The sequence below is a fragment of the Thermobia domestica genome, chromosome 6 (genome assembly GCF_964235325.1).
Source record: "Thermobia domestica chromosome 6, izTheDome1.hap1.1, whole genome shotgun sequence".
NCBI lineage: Eukaryota > Metazoa > Arthropoda > Insecta > Zygentoma > Lepismatidae > Thermobia > Thermobia domestica.
In genome coordinates, this window is record NC_137459.1 from 32,313,485 (window position 1) to 32,325,495 (window position 12,011).

The 12,011-nt window shown below is 35.3% G+C and overlaps 1 protein-coding gene across 1 annotated transcript in view; it reads right to left on the bottom strand.

The window, feature by feature from the left end:
• mGluR (metabotropic Glutamate Receptor) overlaps positions 1-12,011 on the bottom strand; it is a 1,220,665-nt gene that overhangs the window by 169,919 nt on the left and 1,038,735 nt on the right. The window contains exon 8 of the mRNA XM_081761481.1: positions 6,782-6,910. Within this exon, the coding sequence (XP_081617607.1) occupies positions 6,782-6,910 (129 nt within the window). The remainder of the gene's footprint in view (positions 1-6,781; positions 6,911-12,011) is intronic.

A 12,011-nucleotide genomic window follows, 5' to 3' on the forward strand; every position in this document is an offset into this window, starting at 1 on the left:
GGCCCTAAAGTATGTTGGAGTAAGACATGCTTCATTTGTTTGTCTTCCTACACATACGAGGTGTGCTCGAAAATAGTACGAACTTTGAAATATCATGCCATGTGGCAGAAGGAGCGTGCTGCAGCTTCTGAGCGCAACTAGTGGTAGATTAAGACAGCAAACAGTTAATTGCCTCGTCTCGCTATGGCCGTTAGTCACAGAGCTAAAGCTGCTGAATTGAGGACCTGCATAAACTGTTAGTCGTATTATGATACATTGACAATGTAAAAGTTTGAAGAACAATATATGTGTGTGAAATTTTGCAACAAACTTGGCAAAACTTTTACAGAGACATTTAAATTGCTTCTCAATTGAATGGGTCAGTGGAAGAAGGGCCTATCCCATTTGTTTCTGATTTAAAGAGGAATGCAGTTAAAGTAGTTTTGATGTAGAAAAAAGTCTAAGTAACGTAAGTATTTTCGTTTGTAGGAGTAGCTACAGAACACTATTACATATCCCACAATGCATTTAATTCAATGAGTAACAATAATATGACACTAGCTTGCACTTCAGCTTCAATACTCCTTTTTCATGGAAGAATGGGATTTGTCCTTCTTCCACCAAGCCCTTCAATTCATTCAGGGTGTTCTCGTCCAAAAACATCACACATGAGTCGGCCAAAGACCAAGGTTATATATATATATATATTCGATTGCAGAAGCATTGTCTATCATGAATTTGTGTCGGATAGTAAACAAACAGTTTTACCTGGATATATTAGCACAGTTGAGAGATGTTGTGTGCAGGAAGAAACTTGAATTGTGGGAAAACCAAACTTGGATGGTGCACCATACCAATTGCATGTTGGGGCGCAATTTCAAAATTTCGGTTTCTTTTTGAATATACCTCGTATGAGTTCAGACTTTTAAACCTATGGCTCATACATTTTCATTATAAATTCATTTTTATCAGAATGAAGAAAAGTTGACATTTTACCTTTATTCCCTATGGTCTTCAATTAGTTTGATGCTCGCACAATGGAATACTCAATTAAATTCTATGCCACTTAACTAAAATTCTATGACATGATGAAGCAAGTATATTGTACTTACATCTGACTTCATTAGCTCATAATACGCATAGAGTTGCTGCTATTTTTGGACATATGGTATACAGAAGACAAAACCAAGTTTTAATTAATATCAGCCTATATACATCATAGCGCTTTTATTGTAACAATACCTTATTCAAACGCGTAATTTGCCTTCTATTGTTCTCTGTGGGAGATATTACTTTGAACGGATTTGAAGTGTAATGAAAGACGAAATTAAAAAAAAAAAGACCTTGGGGTTACGTTGAAATAAGTTTATTCTGAACATAATGTGTTTTTTTTCTGATGAAACCTTTGCCAAAGCGCAATAGAGAAGAACTAAAAACGTGAATTATGCAACATTGTTTCCGGGTACGTAAGATACAGTAGCAAATTACTGGATTGTGTGCAAGTTTTTTTTTTTTCATCTACGTACATGTAACATCTGTTTGTAGTTCGTGCCTGAAATTTGAAACTAAATACTTAAGACGCAATAATTACAAAATGCTTTTATCGAAAATGCATAATCCTCAAATACACTTTCTTTTTGTTTGTTAAGAAAAACTGAAAATTTGCGGATGAAATCGTACATTCGTATTTGTTATAGGCAATGTTTGGGAGGTGTGCGAACTTTTTTTTATTTCTAAGTTACTGATAGATCTTTTACCAAAACAATTCTGACATTGTATTCAGAGTGAAATTCACTACAATAAGAAATGAAAGTGAATATTTCCTTTCTAGATATGTAGTACACTGACCAAGCAAAATATTAGAATGTCCTAGAGCCTTTTTATTTCAACTGTGCCCTTGCTGGCGCTGCTGTCGGGGTGTGTTTTCCCGTACCTCCCTCGAAAGAGGAGGGGCACGTTGCTGTGCACTGTCTTGTTTGCCATTCTTAGTATCCTACGATCTTCGCTCGCCAAGGCCAAACGACTGAATGACAAATTGGCAGCACAGCCGACATCATTCACTTCAGTCCCTAAAGCGAAGGGAAGATTTCTTGCCTAAGAGGGTGGCTGAGATATGTTTCACATATTTTCCGAGAGCACACTTGAAATAGAAAGGCTCTACCTAATATTCGGCATGTCCACATTTGCGTCGCAGGATATCAACAATGTCGTTTGACATTAAAGTAATGAAACTTTCGTCAACGGCTGGAGACATTGTACAATACATCTCCACATACAAGTCACTAAATTCATGTAAACTTTGCGTTAAGCTCAAATCTGACGTTCAATGATATCTTGAACGGGATCATTTGAATTAAGTTTGGGTGTCATAACACTAATTGAAATCCACCACTTTGCTCCTCGAGCCCCTGCAGCACAGCGTTGGAATTGCGATAAGGAGAGTTGTCCTGATGAACGGTGATTGCTAGCTGGAAACATGGCCGAAATGAATGGATCTACATGATCACCTAGGAAGGTCATTTTCTGAATCTGATGGCAAGCACTAAACAATGAGCGAGTTAATTCACTAGTTTATCCCTTCCCCAATAAATACTTCTTCGCGATTCACATGATCTACAGCCTTGTTCCAGTCTTCAAGGGTAACTGAGCTTAGAGGATCGGCCAGAGGTGTTTCAACAGCAGAAATTGTAAATGTTGTATTCCATTTTGACACATAACGCTTAACTTGAGCTCATATCAACTCTGTTTGACTAAAATTATTATAGTAAAGTGGTAATGTAATAGCCGTATGTCCTTTATACTTTGTTAAAGTGCATATTTAGTATTCTCGTCTATGCTCGCGAATTTCAATAATCAACTTGCGAAGTGTTTCTCTGAGCATTGTATTATCGAAATGAATTTTGGCCTCTTGTAGCCATATTTGCATCTAAGATTTCTTACATTTCTAAGTATGTAACGTTATATTTTAGATGGTGGTTTACCGACCAGGAACACCCTGAGATTAGTTTTGAAGTTAAGTAAAGCAGTCTCATCATAGCGTTCAATACGGAGTATACTTTACTCAGGAGTAAGAAAAGAATTTATAGAAACATTAAAATGAGTGTTTCTGGGAATGAAAATATAAATTAAGAAGCTAGTGGAACATCATGTATGGAGACATCAACAAACGTAGCTGACCTTATAAAACAGTTAGGTCAATCTTTGTCGCAGTAAATTCAACAAATGGACACGAAATTTGAACAAAAGTTTCAGCAAATGGATATTCAATTTCAGCAAATAAATACTAAATTTGAACAAAACTTTCAGCAAGTGGGTACTCAATTTCAGCAAATAGACACTAAATTTAAACAGATTGCACAGGCTATGACTCAGCGAATGGATAACAAATTAGAGCAAATAGCACAGCAAATAAATACAAACCTAGAACGAACCGACGGTATGATAGAACAAATGTTGCACAGATTTACAATTGCGCAAAATGCAATGGATGATGTTGAAACTCAGGTTAGTGAACATAGTAACCAAATTAAAGTGTTACGGGAGGAAATAGACACTATAAAGGAAAAGATCGTCACCATGAATGTTAATCCTGATTCAAACCTCAACAGGGACCATATATCCAATGAACCCAGATTACCACTAGAAGAAAGTGATATAACAGAAAGATCTTCGGAGAAGGATGAAAGTGGCTGTAGTATGGTAAAAGAGGAAAGAAGATCTCGTTCAGTACATCACCGAAAACCCAGATACGTAAGATCTACTCCTTCGAAACAACCTCATAATAATCATCATCCTTTTAGATTTAGTGAAATACGATCATTAACAAAATTTAGCGGAAGGTCAGAAGACATACCTGCAAGTGTATTTTTGGAGAAATTCGAAGAGGAGCGTGTCCTAATCGGTATAGACAAACTAAATTCCTTAAAATATTACTGCATGTTTTACTACTACCCTGCTCTGTTCGGTTCAAAGCAATCAGGGGTAATTTACGAAATTATTTAGATTTTAAGAACGCTTTGCTTTCCAATTTTGAGAATGATTTTATGTTGGCAAACCGAGACGCCTTGTTTCGAAACAGACGGTTTGATCCCAAAATTTATAAGAATTTAACTGATTTTGTGATTTCTATATACAATGAGTTGAAATTAATTAATCTGCGCCAACAAGAATCACGAATTATAGCATCGATCCGGATACTATTGCCTTTTAAGTTGCAACAAATACTGATTTCTGCACAATGCATTAACTTCAATCATTTGATTATGATAGTGCAAAATTTTGAAAATCAATCCATGGTGCAGAGTAACAATAATCGAAATCAAACTAATAATAACCGAAGTCAAGGTTATTATATTCCCGTCCGGAATATCAATGTGCGTGAAGAATGTAACCCTAATGTAAAAGGTAATGATAGATCTAATTATACCGATAATAGAGCTGAACCTAATTACAGAGAAAACAGGAATAGTAACTATCAACGTTTAGAAATCAAGCAAACAATACACCTAATTTATCTCGAAATAGGTTTCGTAACAATTTTATAGGTGGCAGAAGTTATCAAAATAAAAATCAAAGATTTGGAGGAATTCATAATATACAGAACTGTACACAAGATTTTGACGTACAATGGAACTTAACCGAACCATTTGGCGATGTATTTTAAGCTAAATTTGTGGCGTTCTTCAAGGCATATTTAATTAATTCTTGTTTATTTTCACTTTGAATACAATTATGATTTCATTTATAATTCGTACTTTGTTTGAATTCTATATAGATAATAAAAATGATGGATACTAAATTTCAGCACGTTGTGATATGAACACGAATATTGCTTATTAAAAGTTATGATAAATATGCTTGAATAAATAAAACATATTATATTATATTCTAACTCATATAAACTTTGCTAGTTCTAAATATAATAATTCATTTTTTTTCTATTATTCCGTTATATTGATCAAGTCTCGTTTTCTTTTATTTTGAGTATTGTTATGATTTCTGTGTAATTCGCTTCACTTATCAATATTGAAGCTTTTCAGTTCTTTTATAATCATCTTAATGATGCCCAAGTGGAGGAAATAAGTTATGAAATATGTCAATGTATTTTCGTTTAATGTGTTAATGAGCTCCGAAGATATTGAATTAAAGAATCTATTTTAGGACCTAAATAATCAGCAAAAGGATCGCATTTTTGAATAAGTCCTCTTCGACGATATTTTATAGAATTAAAATATAATTGATTATTAAATAAATGTAAGATTATTGTTGATATAAAATTATATATATATATAGGAGGGCTATTCGGAAAGTAAGGTAACCATGTATTTAAGAATATGTAACGGTCCAGGATTCTTTCTTAAATTGTAATCCATTTAAAAAATCCTCGCCAGGAGCCATACATACAACGAGACTGTATATCTAACCTATAAATTACTTCCATTTTCTTGCAGTTATTTTGGACAACGGCACTTAAAAGTGCACAATTTGTTGATAAGAAGAGAAAGAAAAAATGTAGAATATATGTGTTGATTTTATATAGATAATGAGGTAATGTCAATTGTTAAAAAGAAGGTAACTATTCGTCTGTTGTTGCTATGGCAACAGAATAATTATACATAAAATAAGAATAAAAAGTCACAACCATTAAGGTGTTTAATCGTATTCGACATTTTTTGTGGTTCGAACGGTGGGCTATAAATGTAACAAATTAAAATATAAAAATATAACTTTACAAGTAGTGTTTTATTTATTTGCAGTGAATGAATAGAAGCATTATCCACTGCTATAACCGAATGCTCTGGAATATTCGGTAATAATTGTTTTTCATTCCACGTTTTAAATCTGTCACTATTCATTTCTTCATGATAATCCTTCGTTGATCTTAACCGAAATACTAAAAGCGTTTTTTTTTTTTTTTTTTTTTTTTTTTTTTTTTTTTTTTTTTTACAAATCCTGTTGACATTCCTGTATGGAATCGTTTTTCTTTTATCAAATTCTATGTGTTTCATTACCTGTCTGAAGCTCCGTAGTGAACCAGAGTACGTAATTAGAGGTTTAACATGTTCATAAATTTCCCCCATACTTGGAATAACTCTTCCATATACATTTCGAAAAAACTGTTCGACTAATCACAGTCTGATCAAAATCATCTACAATATATCTGTTTTTCTCTTATTATTATTATTATTATTCACTCGCTATTTGTCTTTCTTAGCGAGAACCCTATGTAGTGTCCTTCTCGGAATATTCATAGCTTTAACTGCTCTGTTGATGTCACGATTTCCGACATATATATATATATATATATATATATATATATATATATATATATATATATATATATATATATATATTATTTTAAGCAGCATCAAAGCTTTCCTTAGAGAAGTTATACACAATTGTAGTTATTCCACTCGAAACACTGTGTTTCAGTGTTCCACCTAATGTAATAGTTCGGACTAGGAGAAAATCCACGAATTCGTTATAAAAATATCTATCTTATAGCAATAAACAACTGCAAAACAACACAATAGAAACTCAGCAAAGCACCACACCACTCACGAATCAATGTAACGCATTTGTTTGCGTGTGGCAACAAAGCACTTCAACTACCCGCCAAAATGCAACGGCCTCATTTGATGGGCTGGCTGAGAACTAACGTCACCTATGTGACAAAACCAATAAGACACCTGTTGTATTAAAACGTTCACGTGAGTGCCAGCAGAAAACACTTTAAAGATCAATCAAGTGCATTGGTGGGAAGTGTGCCAAGATAAAACAAAAAGTACTCTAACAAACTCACCTGCTGCATTTTTATCTTGCCAACTCCACAAGGTAGAGAGCACACAGATGTGGGAACTGATTGAGCCCCTCGATTCCACACCAAATCATCTATGTCCAACTCGAGCGAGTTGAACCATTTCCCCACCACCTAGAACAAAAATATCATTCAATTATACAATAAATAGCCGTGATTTAATTCAGTGTCTTTCTTATCAATATGATCCAAAAACAACACACACAGCGTTCTCACTCATATATATACACCCGTGAAATGTAATGTGTATGAATTTCCTGTTTTAAACTGATTACGTGTTGTTTGCCACGGTATTCTTCTCTCTGATTTATCTTATAGTATGATCGTCAAGATTTATACAAAATCTCATAAGCTGAGGGTTGCCAGATGACTATATTATACTCAAATCTATTATTTTTTAAAACATAATACATACAATACGAACGGTCCTAAGTACTTTATTGGGTTACTGCGCTATTAGCTGTTAACGCCACAGTTAAATTTATTCAAGGCGAGTTCAAGCATTCGAGGTAAACATTTGTGTGCTTATAAACTCTCCAAATACATTTTGAAAATTGATATGATGTACAATTTTTCTGTATTCGAATGTGTAGCCAACATTGAATCTATGCATATCATCAAGATCCCCCATAAGTGGGAGTAAGTGGGGAGTGGGAGTCCTCAATCTCGACAAATGATTACCCGAATCTTCGGGAGAGGGCGTAATATTTTTTCTATTAATATTTCATAACTTTCCTAGAGATTAAATTAAACAAAATTAGATTTAAATATATGGATGTAGCAATCTTTTAAACACCTGGGGAGAGAGGAAGCAAATTTAGTCTATTGATAATCCAAAAAAAAAAAAATAGTGATTTTTGTATTTTTACATGGAAATTTTCAATATCACAAAGATTATTACACATATTATTAAACTATACGGGTGGGCAATCCCTTCATGGCCTTTCTGAAACAAAATGAAGCGTACACGAATTGAAGTTGTTTTGAGTTAACCCTTAAGTACTGTGGACGAAAATAATCGCGTAACTACTATGGAACGGTCTGTCAGACCGCATTGTTGTTTCACATTTTCTGAATAGTAGGTTTATTGCATATTTTATTTTTTTTAAATGCTATCCTACATATCTTAGTTGCATATAGAAAAATAAAACATAGTAATTTCACGATGGAAAAAAAGCTATATATTTTTAAAACAATGAGAAAGAGAACACAGTCAAAATTTACAACAATGTTTTCATTGTTATTCTAAAATTGTAATTGTTGAAATATTCAATTTTTTCTCCGTTACTATATAGTCAAAGTAACACTCATTTAAAGTACAGTGTTCTTATAGATGCACTGAGAATAAAAAAAATACAGTAAAACCGGAGAAAAATAACATGGAATTTTAGCTTTGTAAAACTTACAAGAAAGTACTGTTATAGTTGTACTGTTACATTTTTTTTGTAGTGAAAAGGTAATGAATAAAACTTATTTTTAGTTCTTATATGATGTCGAAAGTAAAGAAAATACCTTTTGCCGGTAAAGAAAGTATCGCACTAACTTCTTTGACAGCATAATATTTCTTGAGGTAGACACTTAATTTTTTTCTGCACTGCAAGGTAATTGGTACCGCAGCCCACACCCCTGACACGAATATCTTTGCTTTCCGCTTACAACTCAAGTGGATAGAAGACTATGTTTTCCTCTTCAACTCCTTGTGCGCGATGGTGAGAACCTCACTTTCAAAGCTTTAGTATGCTCTTGATGGAAAAACTCAGTTCTCGTGGCAGATGTCCAATGAACAATCTGTGTTCTATGTGAGCTCTAACAAGTCCTTTTGCCAACGTTTTCATGAAATCAAGTCTTGTCAACACTGCGGACTTCGCGTAGACTTGATGCAAGACATACGCATTGACCATCACACGCAACATCCACCAGCATAAAGAAAATTGTCAATGGCTATCGTCTTGTTCGAAGACTTGATGTGTAATCTGTACATTTTTTGTCTAGAGTATCCATTCCGCCTTTACTCATGTTGTAAAATATGATTATTTTTTGTTTTCCAGTCTCTGGGTCATTATTTGATGTGTGGTGCAAGCCGTGCCACACGGTAAGATACAAAACTGCTAATAATCAGTAGATAACGAAAGACAACTGAACAGAAAAATACTCACGTAACTACTATAGTACGTCTGTGAGACCGCTCGGCCCCTCCAGCGCCGCGCACAGGGGATCAATTATAACACGAACTTCACAATACGTAACAATTTGCAAGACAGGAAGGTAGACGAAAAGATCCACTTGCAGTAGTGAAACTGTGGAAAATATAATGATACGAAAAGTTGCAGCGGTCTGAGAGACGGTCCATAGTACTTACGGGTTAAGCGTCCTGTTCAGAAACAGACTATGTAACACCTGGTTCTACAACTTAATATGGAATCTGAAGCACATGAGTTTCCGCCGGCAATCGAGCCGCCTGGGAGTATGAACCAAATGTGATGTGGTGTTATATTCATTACCTTATTTCATGCTTTTGGGCGCATACTGTAAATTCTACTCTATAGTATGTTATCTGTATCGAAAGCCCTGCTGCGGGATATTAGAAACGGGTTAGAAAATAGCAGAAGGGCTGTATGATACAAACTTTGATCTTCGTAAGTTAGCATATACTTGTGTTGCAGTTGACATGTTGTAACTTTTACTATTCTTGTGACTGCCTGAACCACTATATATATATATAATATTAGGGTGTCCCTTGCTTTGGGTAATTTCGTGATACGATACGCACACACCCCAAATGTATTTTATGTGACCATAAACACGCATTAGTGAAATACCAGCTCTCTACGACAATGTTAACCCGTGCCGACTTGACGACAAAGTCATGAAATGGCGTTTCCACATTACATGTAATTTAGAATTTTCAACCGTGATAACAGAGAAACTAAAAGAGGCAGAGAAACGAAACTTTGCACGAAGAAATTAGAGAATGAGCAATATCTGCTCGTGTATTGACAGACAGCACCGAATGAACAGTGTTGTCAGCCCAAGACAAAGTTGTGTTTTTGTAAATAGAATGACCTAAATTGAATATCGTCATTGGAAGCAGCAATGAAAATAAAGACAAAAGAAATTGTAAAGGCAAATCAGTGTTGCAAACTTTTCGAGAAATAACGTGTAATATGTGTTGGCGCACACAGGGAGAGAGGTACTAACGGTTTGTACATCTTAAATCAGATATTGACAATAATTGTTTGCGTTGATTCTAAATCTAGAAGCATCCGCTGAACAGTGCTGTCATGAACAGAAGGGAGAAATTGAGTTTGGAAGAGATACAACAACTCGGAAAAGGTCACTAGTTCTGTATGCTCTAAAATAGTTACGTAGGACAAAAATTCATGCTATTGTACCCCAGAAGTCAATAACATAAAATGTTATTTTCTTAATTGTAGCAATCAGTGTTTTATTGTTAACTTGCTGAAATACCCATTCTTTGCATGGATCAGACAAAATATGTATGTAAACAAACTGAACAACGAAAGGGGAAAAATATTGGTCATTTTCTACTACTTTTATATATCCCGGTAAACGCCGCCTGACACCACTGGTTCGAATTTAAGAAAAAAGAACGCCTCTTTCCCTCAGCTGATGGAGGCTGTATTTGGAAGTCAACGCCTGTAGGAGTATCACCACTCATCTCAGCTACTGCAGAAACTATAGATTTGACACGAATATCGGTCATTTTGGATAATTTTTTACCTATCTCGGTAATCCCCCTTCCCCGCAGGTGAACCTCGGCCCTCAGCCGAATGGGGTGAATTTGTAAGCTAATGCGATTAGAGATTCACCATTGACCACAGCGACCGCGAAATCTATGAATTTCACACTAACATCGGTTATTTTTTACTACTTTTACGTGTCAGGGTTAACACTCCCCTGAGACCAACCCTGGTTGGAATTTTGAAAGAAAAGAAAACTTCGTCTTGGACTGGGGCCTGGACCAAGGTATCCGTGACTAAAATTTGGTAAGTCTGGTACCCAGGCCACACACAAACAAACTCTTTATTTTATTTATATTAAAATATGGATGTTAACCATCCATACTTAATAAGTACACTAACATTAGCTTGTTTCTCTTAAATTCATTAAATAAATAAATATTAAAACAGATGCAACAGCATTTAGTTAAATTATTGGGGGTATTTGCAGTAACTGTGCATAGGATTGTGACGAACACTGGTACAAATCCCAGGGGCATGAGGGAGACATGTCACCTCCAATCTTGGAACTGGAGGGACTGCCACCCCAATAATTGGATTTGAAATATGCTCCTTTTGGGGGGGGGGGGCTGAGATAAATGTGATGATTTGTGTCCGATTGCCACAAAAGAAAGTAAGATGAAAGTGATGTCCCCCGAGAATAAGCCTCAAATCTGCCCGTCTCCCATTATTAAAGACAACTCTGCTCCCATGATCCTCCTCAGCATTGTTTTTCAACTTCATAAATATTTTAAACATCGCTAAAAAATAAAAAGAGAAAGAAAAAAATATGGGAACTGTCTTACCCGTCCCCCTAACGTTGAAGACAGATTTGCGCCGCTGGGAACATATGCATGGTTCAATGTGATGTTCTCAGATGAATCATTATTATCTGTAACAAGTGGTTTCGAACACCACGTTGCGAATTTATTGCGAATTATTATTTGCGAATTTATTGAACTTAACCGTCTCTTTCAGCATCGAGACTTTATGAGACGTGCATCTATAGTTCAAAATAGAATCCGAACCAATGTAATTAGTTCAGTTTTTAATGCTCCCCCATCGGGAATTGAACCCAGAATCAGAAGCACCATAGGCTCTCACGCTTGCCATTAGATCACTAACGAGGGCACTAGATATCTCATGAATTCAAAAGAACGTGTAGCATGATATCATCCACAGCATGTACGTGAATCTCACAGGTGCGAAAATCCTGGTCTTATTATATTGACGGACATAATGATAAACGGAAAAATATGTACAGCTGCAAACCTTCGACGCACGATACGCTATGAAAAGTGGTATTCCACTGAGATACTGGAAGGATATTTCCGTCTTTTCTGTACTGTGACTGATTGCTGTACATTGATAACAATACACGCCCATAGGCAATTAGACGCAAGTTACAAGGATACGAAGAATGAATACATATATCGTATTGGATTTGCGAGCATATTTCCCAATCTTAAATCTAC